The sequence below is a fragment of the Corvus cornix genome, chromosome 2, assembly GCF_000738735.6.
Source record: "Corvus cornix cornix isolate S_Up_H32 chromosome 2, ASM73873v5, whole genome shotgun sequence".
NCBI classification, from domain to species: Eukaryota; Metazoa; Chordata; class Aves; order Passeriformes; family Corvidae; genus Corvus; species Corvus cornix.
In genome coordinates this window covers 82606627-82628378 of record NC_046333.1, presented here as the reverse complement: position 1 = coordinate 82628378, position 21752 = coordinate 82606627, and the positions used below count along the sequence as shown (strand labels likewise).

General features: G+C 44.6%; 1 protein-coding gene across 4 annotated transcripts in view; it reads left to right on the top strand.

The window, feature by feature from the left end:
- The first annotated feature begins 11387 nt into the window (after window positions 1–11387).
- The window catches only part of TENT4A (terminal nucleotidyltransferase 4A), a 57713-nt gene continuing 47348 nt past the window's right edge, over window positions 11388–21752 (top strand). For 2 of the 4 annotated variants that reach the window (XM_039549043.1, XM_039549042.1), the window contains exon 1: window positions 11388–12607. In XM_039549043.1, the coding sequence (XP_039404977.1) occupies window positions 11790–12607 (818 nt within the window). In that variant the 5' untranslated portion in view covers window positions 11388–11789. The remainder of the gene's footprint in view (window positions 12608–21752) is intronic. The other 2 variants (XM_039549045.1, XM_039549044.1) reach the window with 2 other exon arrangements.

Genomic DNA, 21752 nt, shown 5'->3' with positions numbered 1-21752 from the left:
AAATTCAAACTGAATGAGAGAGTTTGAATCAGGCCCAGCAAAGAATTACGCCATGCAGTAAAAATGTCAAGAAATTGCTCTTTGCAGCTGTACAGAAAGCTGAGGCAGAGCTGTCTATCCTATAAATGGCACAATCAAGGTCAATCCACTTCCACCCTGTCTCCTAGCCCTGTGCCAGAGCCATTGCTAGTAGTAACACATGGTTTCCAGGCCAGCACCAGGCAACAGAATTCTTATGCCAAGTAGTGTATGGTTAACATGTCCTCAGCAAGAAACATACCACACTCAGGGTAGGGAAAGGATTTCACTTGTCACAAGGATACTGAAAGCAGAAAACAGCAGGAAGAAACTCAGGGCAAAAGGCGAAAAAGGCAGCTTCCATATCCTCAGGACAGATCCTCGTATGTTCTCCCGTCCACTCCTAACAGATCCAGTTCAAGGGAAGACTCTGAACGGGTCTGCACTTCACAGCCAAGAGTCAGCCACAGATTTAGTCAATGGAACTCCTGAAGCATCCCACTGGGCAGTGTGTGGTGTAGATTAATACTATGTATGGTTCTCACAGGTAAGTTATGGAAGAGAAGGATCAAGAGAGGGTCCCCACTAGAGAGCAGACGGACTGATCAATCTACACAAACAAGGAGCTGAAGGAGAATGACTGTATCATGTAAGAATTGGCTGAGTGCCTGACACGGCACCCTGTGAGAACACTACTCTCAGAAAGGATCACCTCTGGACAATATGACCTACACCATCAACAAGGGAAGGACTCAACAGAAGCATCTAAAGTAGAACGGCAACAAAGTTGTGAAAGAAGCACTTTTCAACCACTAAGTGATATAGTGTGCAGTTGGAAAGGGCAGTAGCATGGCTTGATGCTCAGAATCAGATCTGTGGAATTGTCTGTGTGACCAGTCTGATTAACTGATGGTACATGAACTGAGCAAATAAGATTCAGGAATTGCGAAGGAGATTCATTTGATGCATTTTTTTTCTCCCACCATTGTTGGGAGTACCAATCTTAACTTCCTGCACTGGTAGCCACATGGCTTCACCAGGTTCTGAGAATCCTGCATCATCCTAAAAAGATTGGTGTTTACATTGTGTTAATTACTGTCACCTTCTGAGTACATGCTCAAGAGATTATTTCCATCCAACAAAATAAGTCTCATGGACCATGTCTGTCACTGTCTCATGAGGAACCAGCTGGGATGAACTTCGCAGCTATCACCAGGCAACTCTGAATGAGAAAACAGCTACAGCCTGGTGATGAAAAGAGCCCTTCCAGGTCCCACCAGCTAGGCATGGAGCCACAAGCACACCTGTCTTGTGTCCAAATTAACTTGTTTCCAATGAGAAGGAGGTCTACGCATATTTGCTACCATATCAAAAGAAAAAGACAGCTGAACCTTTGTGCTTCTATGAGCAGAATGAATATCTATCTGTTTGATGGCATCAGTCCATACCACACCATGAGCTCTGCTGGAAACTCTGCAAGTAAAGCCTATCCCATTGCAAGCATCATCTGTCAGCAACCATGGCAAAGATCTTCAATTTGAGCTGTAGCACTGGAGGCCAGACCGTTCCGAGGCAGGCTCCCAGGTACAGGGCTGTCAGACCTCTCACTCAGCTAAGAAGCATGAGAATCATCAATGAACTGCCTGGACACCAGGACTCAGTGAAGAGGATCACCAGCCTGTGAACCCTCACTGCAGGAACGTGGAGCTGTTTCCAGTCTTCTGGATACTTTGTGACAGTGGTGAATTTGAGGCATGGGAAAAAGTAAAGCCGCCCCATCACAAAGCTACATGGGAGCTTCAGCGTGGAACATGGCAGCAGGAATGGTGGCCTCTCCTTGCTCCAGTCCATGACCTGCCTTGAGGGAGCACCAAACATTCTGCTGTCTTAACCTAAGCACAGTAACCACAGGCAATCAGAAATCCTAATCTGTTTCAACACTGAAATTTCAGCATCTGTTTCAATTTCAATTTCACTCCTCCTTCCTCATTCCTTTTCTGCTCTCACCACAATAAATGAATGCTGTTTCTTCAATGTTACCTGCATGTCCATAGAGAGCATGAGCCCTGGAGCTCAGAGATGTAGACTTACTGTGAAGCCCATGCTTGCTGAGATTAGTGACTGATATTATGAACAGACTCCTTAACTCAGTTTGCATGGCTGTGGAATGGAAACTGCCATTGCAGGTAACTATCATGTTCTCTGTGCTGGGTTCTGCCCTCGGATCACAACAACCCCCTGCAGCACTAGAAACTGGGGGAAGAGCGGCTGGAAAGCTGTCCATTGGGAAAGGCCTTGGGGGTGCTGTCAGCTGAACATGAACTAGCGTGTGCCAGGTGGCCAAGAAGGCCAAGGGCATCCTGGCCTGTATCAGCAATGGTGTGGCCAGCAGCACTAGGCCAGTGATGGTCCCCCTGTACTTGGCACTGGTGAGCACTCAAATCCTGTGTTCTGTTCTGGTCCCCTCACTACAAGAAGGACATTGAGATGCTGGAGTGAGTCCAGAGAAGGGCAATGGAGCTGGGGAAGGGTCTGGAGCACCAGTGTGATGAGGAGCATCTGAGGGAGCTGGAATTGTTTAGCCTGGAGAAAAGGAGGCTCAGGGGTGAGCCCTACCACTGTCTACAACTGCCTGAAAGGAGGCTGTAGCCAGGTGGGAGTTGGTCTCTTCTCCCACATAACAAGTGATAGAATGAGAGGAAATGGCCTTATGTTGTGCCAGGGGAGGTTTAGATTGGCTATTATGAAAAATTTCTTCACTGAAAGGGTTGTCAAGCCCTGGAACAGTCTGCCTGGGGAAGTGGTGGAGTGACCAAGAGTTGATTCCCTGAAGGGATACTGCAAGTATTTAAAAGATGTGTAGATGTGGCACTTAGGGACACAGTTTAGTGGTGGACCTGGCAGTGGTGGGTTATACGTCAGACTTCATGTTCTACCAGGTCTTTTCCAACCTAAACAATTCTATGATTCACTGCTGATACCCACAGGCAGCAGATACTGGCACTGGAATCACAAGGTGGGGTTGGAATGCCCAGGCATGCTCTGTTCATCTACAGCCTTCAGGATCCCAAAGGCATGTCTGTTGGACTGCATGTGTGCAAGGTCCCAAGGTGAAATGGTACTGACAAACTGAAGAAGTCCTGGAGAAGTCCCAGTGTCTGTCCACGCACTGGAAAGAACTGATGGTGAGGGTGGTTTTTATTTCTCAGGGAAGACAGAGAAAACTGTAAAGTGCTATATGGTTCCAGTACTGAACCACAGGATAGGAACCATAGGAGGATTTGGTGCAAGAAAGTTGGAGTGCTGGCAGAGAGTCTGGGGAAGAGGTGCCTGAATGAATACTCTTCTGGTTCCTGGCCTTGATTTTAGGTCCTTCAAAGAGCAAATGGACATCTGTGTGCTGACTGATGAGCCTTCACTCTGACAGTTTTCCTGGCCCCGTGGCCAACACCTGCATCTGTCCACTCCACCTCTTTTGCTTCCCTTATTCCTAGTCCAGGTCTTTCTCTACATCAAATGAAATTGTCAGCCATGTTCTCTTTTCGTTGCATCCTTTTCCTATATTCGTTCCTATTCTCATTCTAAAGGACCAGCTAAACCATATTACTCTTTCTTATCAGTCCCTATCTAATCTATCCTACAGCTGCTGCACATCAACTTTACCTAAAACCCCTGCCAAAAAATATTGCTCTCCTTTGATCTTCTGTACTTCTCTGCTAACTTATCCATGGCCCAATGCAAATACGGCTCGGGTCAGCAGTTTTATATTGGCGTCAAGCTGCCTCTCTTCTGGAAATCTCCTTCCTGAGATGTCCAAGTGATTTAGTTGTGGCCCAAGAACAGTTAAAAATAATAGCTTTGAAGGTGGAGATGCAGGACATAGATATATTGAAGGAGAGGGAGGTGCATTGCAATAGAGCAGTTTCTATTTAAAGAGCGAATGCGTGTAGGTATGTGCCTGTGCTGCCTATAGATGAGGACCAGTGGGCAGGATGAGCCAATGATAAATACTAAGCCAGCTGACCACGCAAGATAAATTATCTTCTAGAAATCTGTGCAAGATCAAATATGGCTTTGATCTAGCATGGAATCTAATAAAAGTGAGCCACATCTTCCACAAAGATAGTTTTTGCTGACACCTGACGCAACTTTAATTCTAACCACAGTCGTTCTGCTATGCATAAATGATCCTTCCAGCTTTAGTACAGAAGCAGCTGGTGCCCTGTCTGATGCCATGTTAACATGGCAGATCAGGGCTCCAGGGCACATCCTCACTAAGCAACTTGTATATCAGCTTTCTCACAGCTTGTCCCCTCTTGCTCTCCCCAGCAGAAAGCTTACACCCAGCAGATATGAAGAAAGCATTTTTATTCTAATATTGTTCCTAGGAGGAACAATGCATTACGTATAGATTCTTCTCCTGGAAGACAGTTTAGCCAGATCTTTTCCTTCCATATTAGTGCTAGTGCCCTCCCCTTTGCCAGGATTCACACAACATGTTCTGCATGCCCTCAGCTGTCCTCTGCAGCAGCCTGGAGAGCTACAACTTAAAGATGATACTGGGACCTCCTAGATTACAAACACAAATAAGGGAGGAATCCTGACCAGTTTATTCCCATGAACTTTCATGAGAGTCTCCTTAATATGTTCTCTCAACCTGTCATTCAAAAGCAAGTGATCTTTCTGACAAAAGCAACCCTTTGCAGGGCTCTGTGTTAATCAGGACAGGAAGACAGAGCATCTGATTTCATACAAGTCTTCAGATTCCACTTGGAAAAATACTTTCAAAAGCTTTATAGATATTTAGCATAAACTTCATTTGTTTATCATCTCTCTCACAGAGTATTTTCTGAGCTAAAATTATTCTTAAAACCCTCTTTGTGCTTGTTATCACAATTTAATTTCATGTTTAAATAAAGCTTTGAAGAAAGAAAGTCTGTAAGATTTGTCTTTAATTAAGTGTTACTGCTGGCAGAACATCCTCTCTTATGAAAAGTGACAAGTCTCAAAGGCAGAATTCCTAATTCCCGAGTTAAAAAACAAACCTTCCAAAACCTTTATGCTCCCAAACCTTCTCTAAATGATAAAAAGAAACAAAATAGAACACAAGAACAACTTTAAAACTTTCATAGAACATCCTTGATATAGAATAATTAATTGTCACGAATACTGTAAAAATATGCTGTGTTAAATATTTAATTTCTGTGTAATAAGCTAAGATAAACATTCATAGTAAAGCAGACTTTTGAAAGTAATCCCTATCAGAGTCCCGAATATAGCAATGGAAATAGAACGTGGGAATGTCAAGGTGGCACCCTTACCTTGCTCCTGTTGTAGTATTGCTCATCCATACCATGCACACAGTGATGAAAGGTCTCCAAGGCAGAGTTCCCGCCAGAAGTGTTGACACACATCCAGCAGCGTGAGGCAAGAATCGCACCCGGCTGTCCATGCGCCCTCTCCCACTATGATGCCACCCTGAATGCACAGAACGGAACGGCTCGTGAACTGCCTCCCACGCTTTCTCCATTTACCACACAGCAATTTTATGTACGCAGCTAGAAAAGTATTTTCATGTGCATGAACATGCCTGGATGGAAGCTGCAGCTGTTCAGCTGCTGATTTATCATGTGTTCAGCTTCTCTGACACAGGGCTGGCAGTCATTGCAAGATCAGGGAAGACAGGGTGGGAAGAGGAGATGGCTGGTGGTTGACAGCTGTTTCAGGCTGTGTACTTTAATTGGCTCTGAATACGCCTGAACAACCTAAATTTGGCTGATGCTTACTGTACATCAGAAGAGGACACAGAGCCTTGATGAGAGGAAGGACTGAGCCAAGTAGAAAATTTAAGGGAGAAAATATAACATGATTTAAGCCTCTTCAGGGTTACTCATGCCAGGCCTTCTTTAATGGGAGACACAAGCCATTTTAAAGAAGGTAAAAGCTTGTATTTCCAGATGACAGATTAAAAGAATGCCCGAAATGATATCTTGTAACAACCAGAAACTTGTGTTCTGGATTTCTCCTTGTCTCTCTGTTGTGATCAACTACATTTGAGACATGAAAATTGTATCTCTACTCTCCCATTCAGAAATGTATTTACTGAGGAAAAAAAAAAGGGATGATAGTGCAGCTAAGGAAACTGTTTCCCTGTTACCTCCTGGTGACCAGCACACTCTGAAGGTCACTTGTTAGAGATGCACCTCCTTCAGCAGGACAGCCTTTCTCTCACACCCCCATCCAGCTTGAGACCTTGACTTGTTCAGTTCTTTCCTCTTCCCGCCTTCATCAGGTACAAGTCTGGTCAGATATACTGCTGAGCCTTACTCTCTGTGCCTTCTCCATCCATCCCACCACAGAACATTCTCAGTTGGAAGGGACCATCAAAGATCACTGAGTCCAGCTCTTAAGTGAATGGCTATGGGCCACAAAGGCTACAAAGGAGATCAGAGATGGTAAGCATGAAGGAGGTGATCCATCAGAGGCTTGCAGTATGATTGCAAGTGGCCAGAATCAAGGTCATATGGGTCAAAATCCAAGTGCCACATTGTCCTGGGTTGCAGTGTATTCTATTACCATCCTCATGAGCTGTTGAAATCAGGTGGGGCAGTGTTTCCTTGCCTCCTCCCCCCAGACTATCTTGCTGTTAATTGCCCATCATTGTCCTGCCGCCTGACTCAGAGATAACTCCCTCGGGACCATCTTCTGTTAATGAGCCTAATCAACACTTGGCCTCATGACTCGTTACCCCATTGTGAGATGCTCCACCCAGAGGGAGGAACCAAGCATCCCATCCTGGATATAATCTGAGATTCTGAACACCACAGACAACCTTTCCACTGGATTTCCAGAGGACAGGAGCTACACAGCCACCACTGGACCTTCTGAGGAAGAGCAGACCCTTTTTTCTACAGGATCACTGCTTCAGGAGGACTGCAGCCACCATTCTATCAGACTGCTACCACCACCCTGATTAACAGGGTGTCTGGTTGTATCCTGACTCTGTCAGTTTAACCCAGTGTTTTCTGCCTTTATTTTTGGGGGTTTTTTTCCTTATTTTATTTTCCTATTAAATTGTTATTCTGACTTGGTGTCTCCCACTAGTTTGTTTTCAAACTAGTACACACATCCAGTCTTTCCTTAAACACCTCTAGGGATGGTGACTCCATCACTTCCCTGGGCAGCCCATCCCAATGTCTAATCATCCCTTCTGTGAAGTAATTCCTCCTAATGTCCACTCTAAACCTGTGGATGCTCAAGAGCAGGAGCAGAGGAATTTTCCATTTTGTGAAGTTTTCCTTTCTCATGTTTTAGCTGAGAAACAGTGGAAGACGGTTCTGTAAACTAACTCTCTATCTCACACCTGCACAGACTTGTTTTGGTTCACTGGGAAAATATTTTGGAAATGGGTGTTATGCCGTTTAGCCAATCCCTCTAGGAGGTGGATGGTCAAGCATCCAATGGTTTTATGCCACCCTTGTGAGCAAAGCTATATAAGCTGAATTATATGATTAAATATAGTCATTTCTGGCCTTTGAACCTGATCCTGGACTTGTGTCATTTCTCACCGTCCCTGGGGACAACAGCGACATAAACCTCCTCTGGTGCAGCTTGAGGCTGTATCCTCTCATTCTGCCACTGCTCTGGGAGAAGAGACCAACACCCACCGGGCTACAGCCTCCTTTCAGGCAGCAGTAGAAAGTGATAATGTCACCCTTGAGCCTCCTTTTGTCCAGGCTAAACAACCCCAGCGCCCTCAGCCATTCCTCCTGGAATTTGTGCTCAAGACCCTTCATCAGGTTTGCTGCCCTTCTCTGGACTCACTCCAGCACTTCAATGTCCTTCCTGATCTGAGGGGCTCAGAATTTGACTCAGGATTCAAGGTGCAGCCTCACCAGTGACAAGTGCAGGGGGAGACTTTTCATTACCTGCATCCTCACAAATTCAACAGTGGGAAGGAAGCCTTATTGAAAAGAAATTTTTCAGATGATCCAAACTGTATTTGGCTTTCAAACGTTCTGAGAATCTTACCTTCACTGCAGCATTTCATACAGTAAACGACAGCTGAATTAAAATCAACCAGACCTTAAAAAAAAATTAATCCTTGCAAAGGAAGTTCTCACTTGCTACTTTTAGAGGGAAATTCTCACTTTAAGGAGACAAGATTACAAACATGCTTTATTTAGATTTCTTACTGGAGAGGCTGGAAACAGAGGAGAGTAAAACCTGATGTTAGAAGATGATAATTTTCCTTGTCCTCATGCCACAACAGACCATTGGGTAGTATTTCTTCATATTGTACACATTTATGTAGGAAACATGTAATATTTCTTTTTCTGCAGAGATATTTCAGTGATATGCCACAAGCTTTGACAAATCATCATGAGATAGATGAACTAATTGGAGTATTATCAAACCATTGCTTATTGATTTCTCAGAGATTTCCTTCTTCTCCAAGTTCTTGAAATGTGGACCTTCAAGTGCATTGTGCCACCCATCCACCCCATGTTCTCTATTACACTTACATGGTATTTGCTGCCTTGAGCCCATACAAAGAACTGACAAAGCACTATCATAGCTTCAGAAATTCTAACACAGCTTAAGCCAGTGAGAGACAACTCTCTCTGTGGCTACTTCAGGAAACTACCTAGCCTCTTCCAAGAGAGTCTTGGGATTGGTGAGAGTCTCTGCTCATTCAAAAGCTGCTTTTGAGTTACTGCTTCTTACAAGGCAGTGGTCTCTACCACTTAGACCTCAAAACGAAGTTGGAGATAATTTTAGCAAAGTGGGAAATCAGGCCCTCTTGAAAATGCTAACTTCTTTTAAAAGATGGCAGGAGGGCAGGGAAGGAAATAAAGAAAACAGGTCATGAAACTGCTGAGCTTGGAAAAGCCTCCATAAGATTGGCCATTTTGTCTCTTTGGTTTCCCCCTTCACCTCTTGGAGCAACCTGGTCTAGTGGAAGGTGTCCCTGCCTACGGCAGGAGGGTTGGAACTATGTTGTCTTTAAGGTTCCTTCCAATACAAACCACTCTGTGATTCTAGGATCCTATGAAAACACTGACCAGTATTCCTTTATTTTAAGAGTTTTAACTCAGCAGGTTGAAGATGTGATCTTTACTGGATGTATGGAAAGTCAAAACATGGAACTAAAAGGGTTGAGATGTGGGCTCTGCAGCTGCCTAAGCCTTCTCAGTACTTATAGTCGATCTACAAAGTAACTCATCCAACCACTAGCACACCACAGCAGCTAAGCTTGCAGAAATACTGTCTATCCTCATCACTCCTTGCTGTACACAGGCCATCATAGAGGAAAGAATGCAAAGTATTCAGGGCTAAAAGAAGAAAGAGACAGTGTAATTCCCTGGTTTCTTTCTTACAGCATTTACATAAAAAGAACAGAGTTGAGGGGCCTGTTTATTTGTCTTCTTTCATGTTCAGTTAAAACCCAACCAAAACAATCCAAAATCCTTTGGAAGATGAACCATAAAACCAAGGACTACTATCAGTAACTCAAGCTGAAATCTCTGCTGAAGATCTTAATACTTCATTGACCACGTAAGAAATTGTGGTGAACATACTTTTATATGAGACATAATTAATAGCACTTTCATGTGGTTTGGTTTTGGTTACTTTATTGTGTACTTTTATGTGTACTTTGGCAGTTAGTCCTGAAAACAGGCCTATTCCTTAACAAAAACAAATTAATGACCTGCTTTTTCTAAATGACTTCCGATAATAAAAATTAGGCTGTCACCCTTAAATAAGTTTCCCGTGTTCTGAAGTCTAAAGGTATAGTTAGAGAATACAACTGCATCAAACACAACTGCCCTCTGCTAACAAATGACAGTCTTGTTCTCTCATGCTCTCTCCACCCCCTCCTTAGCACCAGCTCTGACCACAAAGTAAGCTAATTCAAAATGAACTGCTGAAAACTATTACTTTTCTTCCAAGTGCAGTCTTTTCTGAATTAACAACTTAAATTGTCTCATTGATCAATATCAGGGATTGGGTAGGGCAGCAGGGAAAGGAATTAGCAGGATCATGGAGAGTGGGACCTCTCCTTTTCTCACCTTCTGCAGTGATCATTCTGCTAGATCATTCAAGATATACCACACAACTGCATTGGAGGGCTCTTCTAACTAGGATTACCTGATAGTATTTGTCTTCATGCACGTACAACTCTTCTCTGTGCTATTCTGAAGTTACCTTAAGGGCTCTGTTGAACAGTCTGGGGAGTCCTGGACTGCTGGAGCTTCTGGGGCTACCTCAGGAGAAGACACTTTATCCATATGCATGCTGAAGCTGCTCAAGGAAAAGGCCAAATCACTGGCCTTAGATTAGAAAGAGAACCATTATGGACATGATTCTGGGGGGCTGGCTGTTAAAGCCCATCTTTAGATCATGGTGTGTGTGTCTGATCCCACTCCAATAGCAGTATGCATTTTACCTAGTGATCACTGCACACGAAACCCATCCATTATAGACACCCGTTGGAACAGGCACTGTGTCCCTGAGACTCAAGCCCAATAAAAACTGAAGTACCCAGTGGAAATGTGCTTTATGGTGCTATCTTGGCACTATCAATCCAAGGAGAGCCTTCCCTTGGTTATGAACTGCATGGTGCTGTCTGGACGCATCAGCTGCGCCTCCCCTTTCCCCCAGGGAATGAGTGGCCCTGCTCAGCCCCACACTTTCCGCTGCTCAGCCTCCCCAGAGGAGGTCTGCCTGCACTTGCTTCTTCTCTGAATTAGTCCTCAAAATCCACCCTTTTATTTTGTGGGAACTGGGCTACTCTTCTTCAAGGGGATGAGCTGTGGCATGGAGGGGTCAGACAACGCAGTGTTTGTGAGAAACCAACACAGAGGCAGGGCCTCAGTTGCGCCAGCTGCTCACGGAGATGAAGGGAAGACAAGTGAGAGGGAACCTCATCAGTGTCTGTAACTATCTGAAGGAAAGGTGTCAAGAAGATGGAACCAGGCTCTTCTCGGTGATGCCAAGCAATAGAACAAGAAGGAAAGAGCAGCAATTGATGCAAAGGAAGTTCCACCTAAACATGAGGAAGAGCTTCTTTCCTGTGGGAGTGACTACACTCTGGAACAGGTTGCCCAGAGAGGTTGTCGAGTCTCCCTCACCGGAGATAGGCAAGAACTGTCCGGATGCAATCGCGTGCCACGTGCTCTGGGATGACTCTGCTTGAGCAGGGAGGTTGGACCACAGCGGTCCCGTCCCGCTTGACCAATCCTGCGACTCTGGGAGTGACAGAGCCGCCGGCACCGCGCTCCGGCTCGCCCCGCCCGCCGCCGGGCGTGAGGCACGGCCGCCCCGCTCCGCGCCGGCGCAGGCGGGCGAGCGCCGAGGCGGGGGAGCATTCCCAGCTCCCTTCTCCCTCCCGCTTCCCGCGCATGTGCGGTTGCCAGGGCGGCCGTCTCCGGTGAAGGTTTAAAATCTGCGGGACATGCGCAGTGCCGGTTCTGGCCCTGGCGAGGGGGACACGCCACATTGGAACGGCGAGCGGAGCGCTCCGGGCAGCGCCGGGTACAGTTTGCGCCGCCTCCGCTTCCTGCCGAGCCGCGCTCGCCTCGCCCGGCTCTGTCTCCGGCCGCCCTGCCGCCCTCCGTCGCTCCCTCCTCCCCGCGACACATGCCGCTGGTGCCGGGCCGCTCCTAGCGCCGCTGCCGGGCCGAGCGAGCGAGGGAGCGGGCGGTGAGCGGGCGGCGGCGCGGAGCTCTGGCCGGGCAGTGAGGGACGGCGGCGGCGGGCGGGCGTGGATGGATCCCCGCGTGGCCTGGATCCAGCCTGAGCAGAAAGGACCCGCGAATGCGCTGTGGATGCAGATCTGGGAGACCTCGCAGGGCGTGGGGGGCCGGGGCGGCGCCAGCTTCCCGCACTACCTCTGCCTCAACTCCCCGGCGCTGGACTCTGCTGCCTCTCCGCCCCGCGGGCACGGCTGCGTGCGGCTCGGGGCGCCCGGCGCCTGCTGCTCCTCTTCCTCACCGCCTTCGCCTTCGCCTTCCCCGCCGGCCCTGTTGACCGGACTGGTTCCCGCTGTCTCCGCCGGCCCCGCGGCGGTGAACGGCGGCGGCGAGGGAGGGCGGCGGCTGCAGAAGTCGCCTTCCGTGTCTTCCTCGTCCTCCTGCTCGTCGGTGGAGTCCGGCACCGAGAGCCCCGGCTTCTCCTCCTCGGGATCGTGCAGCGGCGGCGGAGGTGGCGGCTCCTCCTCTTCCTCCGGCGGCCCCCGGGCGGTGGCGGTGGCTCCTCCCGGGCTGCTGGGCAGCGGGGCCGGACCCGGGGAGTTTTTTAACTTCCACGAGAACAAAGTGAACGCTGTGAATGGGCACCACCAGCCGCCGCACCCGGCGCGCAGCCCGCACCCGCCCCCGGCGTCTCCCCAGCAGCACCAGTACCACCCGGGCCGCAGGAAACGGGAGAATAAAGCCAGCACCTATGGGATGAATTACCTGCTCTCCGGCAGCCGCGGCGTCGCCGTCAACAACTCCCCCCACCAGCAGCGGCAGCCGCCTCAGCCAGCGCTGCAGAGCCCCGGCACCCCCTGGAAGACCAGGAAATACAGCCCGGGCGTGCAGGGGTGAGCAGCCGGGGGCCCGGGGGCTGCTGCAGCCCCCGAGGGAAGGGGGGCCTCGGCCGCCTCTCCTGCGGCCCCTCCGGGCGGGGGGGCGGTGGGTTGGGGTCACAGGAACTCCTCTGGAGCCGGCCGCGGCAGGGAGGCCGATGGTAGGGATGGCGGGGCACTAACCCGTGCCCTTTTGTAAATCACCTTGGTCTGTGCCGGCTGGGTGGCTCCTGGCCGAAGCAGCGATTCACGCAGGGACAGGGAACCCTTAGGTACGGGGGGGTTAGGCCTTACCTTGTAGTAGGTTGAGAGGTGAAGTTGTCAGACCATGATCAGAGGTCACCTACAATAATTAAAGCAAGGATGGTGGAGGATGCTTGCCAGAGCTACCAGGTGTCAATTCAGATTGTAAGGGGGAAGTGGAAGGCTTCCATTCAGAGGAACTCAGAACCCTTGTGCTAGTTTTTAAATGCCTCTGCTTAGGTTGCAGCAAGCTGGTTGGCTTCGGGAGTGTTAGGAACATCGCTTGAAAGGGAGGTGCCGAGTTCTCTCTGAGATGGGCATGAAAGTCAGTGTGGTCTTAGAACATTTCTCTCAAGTATATTTTAGCTCTAAGATAGGTTGTGCCAGCCAATACCTGTGCAGAAATCTTGTCTTTTTGAAGAGAACATTTTTATGAAGCTTACCCTATCTTGTAAACCATACCTTTCTCATATAAATGGGTAGTTAGTAAGGCCGAGTATTCAGTTTGATCTGATTGGCATGGAGAAGGGACTGAAATTGAACAAAGCATGTCTGGGATGCTCTTAGAGATTGCTATATTTCACCTGTCAAATTTCATTCAGTCAAGGGGAAATGTTACTTTCTAAAGTTAAGGTTATTTTGTTATTGGAAAAAGTGCTAGCTACATTGACTGACTGTGGCAGATTTCTGATGTCACTTCAAAAATAGTTTCTTGGAACATCCTAACATCAAGACCTTTGGATGCCTGTGGAGTAAAGGCACAGCGTATTTGTAGAGGGTAAATAGCTAAAGATAACAGGGTATGAGCTGGGGATTTTTAAGTGAGAGATTTAGCTTAAGGACTGTGTCTTCCTTTTATCTTTTGTGTAGGTGTTGTATCTTTTTGTGTCAGGTGCTGAGTATGTTAAAAGTTATTAAGAAGTATTAAAAGATATTTTTAAAGTTCTCTTTTTGTAAACCATAACCTCAAGAGGGGGAGGACAAGACTTCGAACTACTCTGTTTAATTCCAGACTGACACTGAAAATTCAAATCTCTTACAGGAAGCTAGAATTTGAATCTTTAAGAGGCATCTTGCGCTAGGAGCTTTGAGTCTTATACTAAGAAATCTGTATGTCTGAAGTTCCAATAGTATCTTTAAAATAGTGTGAAGTTCTTGTTTTACTTTCATAGAGACGTGGTAGAGCACTGAGTTAACTTTTTAATCTAAGTCAAGTCAGTGTAAGTGAGGCAGATCTCCAGGCAGGTGGAGCAGCCTGAGTTCACCCAGCAGGTCTATGGCAAACCCGTGACTCAAATCCAGGCACTGCGAGTTCTGTTCTGTAGCTGTTAGGCAGCACCATCTATGCCTTTCACATATCTTTATTTTTTCATCTTTTGTTCTTCTGTTTTCTTTTGGCCTTCCTTTAATAGTGGCTATGTCACTCTTGAAGTACGAGTTTATCTAAAATCTCTACACAATTGTTTAGCTGAGATTCAGTTGCACTGTTCAGTTCATAATGTAGGTAGTTCTTTTGCTGATGTGTTAATGACAAGTTTTTTGCTAAATATCTTTGGAAGTGGAAGCTGTGTTTCCTGATCTTCTTTCAAGGATCTCTGTTACAGAAGCAGGACCTGATTCTGGGAGTGGGATACCAGTAGCTACAGCATGTGTGATCCTGTAGTTCCAGAGCATTCCTTAAAGTAGCAGGGAACTAACTAGTGCTGAAGGAGAGCATGAAGCTTGAAACCATAGACCTAAATATGACAAGCAGTTTCTGCTTTAAAGTTTGAGTTCTGTTACCCAAGGTGAATCTTGGACAAGTGTGTATTCTTAAACAGTGTTCTGTTTAGTGTTAGTGATTTTTTATGAAGTGCTTGTGTGGTTGAAATAAGAATACTGTCACTGATGGAGTGGATTTAGGTATCTGTCTTCTGCAGTAATTCCTGTTTAGTGGTGAGCTTAACTTTTTCAGCCTGGCTGGTGTGTTATTTGTCAAATCAAATAAAAATGCACTGAAAAGGCTGGGATGGGGACAGATCCCTACAGGAGTTTCTTGTGGATCCCTTATGTTCCTTTAGTTGCCTGCTGTTCCCTGGAACTGTCAGCCTGGTCCTGAAGTATCACTTCGATAACTCATCATCTGTTGACAGAGCATCTTCAGTGTTGCTGTACTGGTATATGCAACTGTTGAAAAATGTGATCCTGAAAATCTTCAGCTGCAGTCTGGTTTGGACATAGATTATTGGAAGAGGGACTTGATCATAGATGCTCTTACGCTTACCCTGTACATGAATGGTAGAGCTTACTCTGCTGTGAATATCGTTCCTAAAAGAATGTTTTTCTGCAACATGCTGAAATTTCCAAGTGATATGCAGTGGCTCACAGTGTTACTGTATTGTCTTTTGGTAACACGGTAAGAAGGGTAATCTCTGTTAGTGCTCTCCCAGGCTGCAGTAGTACTTCTGATGATTTGCCTGCGTGCTTTGAAACAATACTGTGCTCTCTCTGCTTTCTCATTCAGAGCTGAGGATGGTCTGTAGCACTGCAAGTCATTGTTTTATTCACACTGCTCATAGTCCATGGCTTTGTGATGGTAGGTGCAGTGATGTTTAGGAATACTGTATGTTATAAAAGCTGTGTTTTCCTCTGCTTTATATACAGCATTCCTTCTTTTTCCAGTGGACTCATGCTTTCACCACTTTGATAGCATGACAACCTTCGTAAAGGAAATTTTTCTCATAAAACACAAGAGTGAATAGCTGTGCTTGATTAGATTTCATCCTAAAGCTGTGCTTTTGGATGCCCTAGATTGTCCCATGTTACGCTTTTACAGAATTTTGGAAGGTAGGGAGTGAGGAGATTGAAGCCATATTTATTCCAGTGCTTCAACAGAGTGATTAATACAGCAGCAGTGTAAATTCCTATATGTCTGCGTTTAGTTTAGGACTACAGATGACAAAATGATTGGTTTCAGATGCAAGGCAGAGAACTGTCCTTTAATATTATGAGGTTAATTCAAACTGTTGTGACTGATGTTCAGAACTTATTTCTTGGTACTGTGAAGTATCCTCTCGTGTCATTTAAAACTGCATCTATCCTTTTTGTGTGCATTCTTTGTTCAGCAAATACCTTCTGTTTTTGTAAAGTCAGTATCTTAAATATATCTGAGTAGTTTAAGCATCCAGAGAGTTTAAAAATGCACAAATACTATTTCAAAATATGGCATCAGGCTATTCTAAACGTTTTGCTAAGGACTCTATAGCTTTTGTTTGGGTGCACAGCTAATAGAGTGCTTTCTCTGAAGATGTAGCTCCTAGCTTGTGAATAGTATAAAATCATACTGGATTTAATAATTTTGCTTCTTAATATAAATTCAACAAAGTAAGTAAAGAATTAAAGCATTTTTAACAGTATGAGTCTGTTCTGCTTAATACTTTCAACTAGGTTCAGTGTAACTGTAGATGTTGAATGAGCTTAGTGCTGAAATACCTGGCATATCTGCTTTGCACATTACAGTGCTGTGCAGAAATAACAGAACTGGCTTGTTGAGGATTAGTTTGGATACCAGAACTGTTATGATACATTGGAATGGGGCTCTGCCTGGACTAATTAGTGTTGCATAGTGTCTGACGACTTCCTGTGCTCAATTTTTCCCCTATATAGCTGTTTTCTTTAAGTCTCTCTTGATAATGACGCACAAGTTCCGCCATAGAGTACAAGAGCACCAAGACCTCTGCATTTCCTTGGGCTGAAGGAGGGTTCAGGGCAGCATTCCCTGATGACCGCAGCAGGTCCTTGGGGAGAGTTCTCAGAAGCAAGGTAAGCTTATGACAGTGCTTCCCCAGAAGACTTGCTTCAGTGTTCACCAGTTTGCAGCTGAATGATAGTGTAAACAGAAAGTGATGTCCAGGGATGTGGTGGTGCTCCTGTATGCTAAGCCTGTATTAGGCTGTCTTTATTTCTTCACCTGTATGCAGTGTTTCTAATTCCAGTTGTACAGGGTTTTTTTTGCATTTTTGATATATTTCAGAACTTTGACTAAGATAAATTTAATTACAGTTTAGTGCAATGCACTGTTAAAAATCCATTGCATCCAGGACTCTGCATAGCTTCACTTGCATGTTTGTCAACCCTTGCTTATTATTATACTGCTGTCAGAGCCATCAGATACAAATTAGTGTGGGGATGCCACATTGTCAGCCTCTTCTGCAATTTTTTTTTTTTCTTCTACTTTGAGCTGAAAGAGTATAGACTTTGGAGGTGCTCTGGAGCCTTTACTGTCTGCAGTGAAATGTCCAGCTCTTGTAAGGGCTTTAGGGGCCTCCCAAGGGTGATTATTCTTAACTCCTCCCTGTACTTAACAGTGCTGCCTTGCTCCAACACCTTCTAGTAAAGAACAAACACAGTGGGCTGTGCTTCATCCACACTGCTGTCCAGTCCTTGGTGTCTGCTATGTGTGGTGCTAGGTGGACACCTTTAGTGGAGGTCGTAATGCAGGAGGCAGGTAGTGCTGGCATTGTACACTCAATTCTTGTTTTGCTTGGCTGTAGGGTCAGGGTAGAACTAGGCAGTATATATGCTGGAGTGTATGCAAGGAGAAGCGTGGAAGTAGTTACCTGTTAGTCATAGTAAATTTCTGGAGAGAGCATCAGGATGTAGTTAGATGGATAGTTTTCATGCCTGAAGGTTGGTACAAAGGAAAGTTCCAGGATGGCTGCTGGATGAATTGTCAAAAGAACAGAACATCTCTTTTTTTTTTTTTTTTTTCCTGTGGTCAAGTAAGTTGCCTTGGTAAAGCACAAAGTTTCCGTGCGAAGTGGGTACCCAGTGTATCGTTAGAGACTGATGCTGTGGGGAGTGGAATGAAAGGAATGTTTTGGCAGCAGTAGCCTCCAGAGTCACTAGAGGTACTAGAGGTCAGAAAGGCTGAGCTGAAGTAGTAAAACATGAGAAGGCCTTGGTGCTCACATGACAGGTGCTCACATCTGTGTGTGAAGGAGAATGGGCCGTGTTTGGAGCAGTTTAATCCTGGCATCAGCTTTGTGGTGGTTTTGCCAGTTGTTAGGCTTTGGCGGTAGAGACAGTTGGCACTAAGAACATCAACAGCTGTACTAGGGGAGACTGTTAGAGGCCAATGCCAAATACTGGGAAAAGAATATATCAATGTGGGCTTGTGGTGATATTCCCTGAAAGCATCTCCCAGCTTTAAATTATCTGGGGTTCTTGGATTACCTGGGCTATAGGCAGAGCATTTTTAGGCTTGTAGATTTTGTGTATGAACTTGTCTTGATCTTTTATGGTCTGGGATCAGCAATGACCTGTGGGAAGATGTTCCTCAGTAAAGCCATGCATTATGTAAAGACCTTTATTTTTATTTTTTTTTATCCTGAGGCTGTCACTAGGGTTGTAGAGGCTGCCAGTTTCAGGTCTGTGTATTACAGAGGCAGACCATGAGTGCTTTTTTGCAGGGGACTTGAAAAAGGAGGGGAGGAAAGGTTGAATCACCTGACAGTTGTTTTCTAGTCTGTTTAATCATTCCTTGTATTGAAACTGTTTCCTGCCGCTAGATGTTTGTCTTCTTTGTATGCTTTGCAGTCCTGTTTTATCTTTGGAACTCACATGAACCAGACCTGTGTGTGATAGTGTCACAATATTCCTGCATCTTGGGCTATCTTGTTCTATCTTGTATTTTGTCTCCTCATTACTAACCTGGGACTTGCCTGATGTTTTTGTGCTTTGAGGCTTCACTAGTGATCTTCCTTTTATATGGAAACTAAGAGTTCCAGCTGCTTGTTTCCTTTTTAAAACAATTCTTTATCTATGTGAAGGGTCTTGCCCCTCATGCCATGTCAGCTTAGTTTCTTCATAAGCCTGTGTAAGGATGTGTGGGGCCATTGTCAAATGCCATTTGGAAATCCAAGAAAATAACAGATTTTCCTTTGTCGTTCTCTGATTCTTCCAAGCAGCTCTGAATGTTTGGGGTTTTTTTAAGACACTACTTCCATTTATGATAGTTATGTTAGCATCTTGATACAGTTATAGCTATTAATTTGTTGCATATGTATGTATTAATTTGTAGCACTTTAGGCTACTTTGAATATTTTGAATGACAAAGCTAATCCTTTTAAATCAAAAAAAGAAAGATTACTTACTGTTCTGGTACAAATGCAGTATCAAGCGAGTGTGACTTTGGGTGAATACTGAATTACCAGGAATAGGTTTTGCTGTGAAGTATTTTCTATTAAAAAGTTTAGGACAAGTTCTTCCTTTGTAGTTGTGGATCAGGGAAGTCTCTGAGGAATTAAAAAAAGTAAAATACTAGCTTCTCTACGTATCATGCGTTGGAATCCCCTAACTTTCTCTGTACTGATCAGTTAATACACTTAACAGAAGCAGGTTTTTGGGCTCTTGAACTAGTTTAGCCTTTCTCAGTCATAGCTTTGCATCTCGTTAAGTTGTTCCTCATAATCGTTTTTGATATCCTTAATCTTCCAATCCTCTTTTCCTGCTTTGTACATGACTTCAGGGTTTCTGAACACATCTTCTGATGGAATCCTATGACAAGGTAGTAAAAGCTCTTTTTTCCCCCCTTAAAACCTGATTAAGTGATGCATGCTAAACAACCAGTGTGATACCTTTAAAACTCTCTGTAACACATTGTTCTTTTGGTGACGATTTTAAAGGAGCTTCCTCTCTTATATGGCAAACTGCAGCAGTACTTAAATCCAGAAAAGACTTTTCTAGTTTTTTTTTGCCTTGCAGAGATGCTGACTGCGAATGTGAAGGGGTTGCTGCCAGTAGTGCTTTGATGGGTGCATTTTGAATTAGTCTGCTGCTCAGGATTATGTCAAGAGTTGCTTCTCTTTAATGTTTCAGTGGCTAACCTGGTGTAATGAATACCTGATCTACATGGGCATAATTAGTCTCTCATCACTAGTATGTTTCTGCTGTTGCAATGACTTGTCTGGGATGTTAATCGCTTGCTATCTTTGGGCATTTGGAAAAGAATGGTATTAAGGCAGGAATTTTGGGATTTAGTGGATCTATTTATTGGCATAGCAAACTTGCTGATTCAGTCCCAAGGTTTAACATATGGAATTCTCCTTCGCTGGTGCAACAAAATAATTGTGATGCTTTCTTGGTGGTGTAGGGAAGTCCATCAGTCCAAGTCAGGAGTAGTGTACTTCAGAAGCTTATGTAGCGGATCTGCTTTGCCATGTATTAAATTGGAGATGTACATCTGGTTATTTAAAATTTTTTTTATGATGCAGCTTTTTCAAAGTACATCCAGCCATTAATAAGGTAATTGGTTGAGTTTTATTGGATTGATGTACTTTGCAAAAATAGATTAGTTTCTGATTCTTTTTCAAAATGCAGACAAATTCTGTTACTTGCATCTGGAAATTTGCGGTGTGAATCAATCCAACAAACTTACTTTCCTGAGTGCATCAGCTGTCAAGGTGTTCTTAAGAGGTAAAATCTAATAGCAAGAAACTTGGTCTAAAGTCAGGATGGGCTCTGACTTGCATGACTGTGGGGAAAGAGAAAGCTTAGAGAGGAAATAAGGACAATGTAATCTCTTGAGGAAAAGGTGCAATACATTTTATAAACTACTCTTTGTTCTGTGGATGAGAAGAGAAGTACTTCTTTCTGCCGTTCTCTCCTTTGTAGCTAACTTGCAAAGTAAGCTCAATCCTTACTTGAGTGTGTATTTAGGGTGCCTGTCTGTAAAACATTTCACAGCTCTGATTCATAAGTTCTATATAGTTCAGCTTTTTTTTTATTCTGCCAGTCTTTGTAGTTTGCTGCCTTCTGTACAATTACAGTGATGAAGATAATTGCTGTCTGAATAATGTAGTAGTATGAGACTGATTTGGTGCAGCAGTGCAGTCTGAGAGTGTAGCACTGTGTTTTCATAGTTTTTCTCATCTGTAAGCTTAGAGCATTGCATAGGGCATAGAGTAGTACTGCGTGAGCCTTACTGGTGTAGAGGAGGACTAGTATACAAAGGTAAAGGCATCTGATGGGTGTTGTGAGGGGGAATGGGAAGAGAAGAATTGTAGTCCATCTCTTCTTGGTCATAATTATATTTTAGTCTCTTTTGCAGATGTCTTAATCTTAGATCATACTGGGAAAAGTCTGTCTCAGAATGTATTGTTGCTTTCACATATATATTTATATATTCTCCTTTATTTCACTGAACTGCGTTCCTTAGTTAGTTTTAAACTTTAAGATGGATTTAAACTACTGAATGCATTTGATTGTTGTAGTGTGAGATTTCACCTGCATTTCCATGATAATGCAATTGTGCTTTGCCCTAGTTGTAGGTGAAGGTACAGTTCAACAGATTTCCAAGATACGTGCAGTGACTGCTGTGCTTTTCATCTCGAAACAGAGAAGTCCTCACACGTGTTTTGGAGTTCATGCTTCATTGAAGGAATGTATTCTATGACTTGTAACCTTTATTTCAGCAGAGATTCTTTTGAGATGCTGCCTATACCTCTCCATTTCTTTACCTCCCTTTTCTACACACCCCTAGTGTTAGACCCCCATGCTTTAACTGTGGCATCTATTCTTTCCTTTTATAAGGATTCTTGGATGATGTGTTAGACTTCAGTTAGAAAAATGTTCTAGTAAATAAAGAATATGCTTTTAAAAAGCATTAGTTGTTCCACATAAAAGATGCAATCATGTTTCTGTCTGTTCCTTTAGAATAAATTAATGTGCTTAGTAGTGTAGTCATGTTGAAAAGGAACCGAATGCTTACTTGAGGGAACAAAGTCTCTGTAGCTTTTCATTTACCTTCTAATTTGTTGATGATGTTTGAGAATTTCTTTTCACTGCGTTGAAGTTAGCCCTTGAAGTAATAAGTTGATCTTGTGTATAATATTTGCAGTAAATGAGTAAAGTGGATGATCTCCTTTCTTAGAAACCT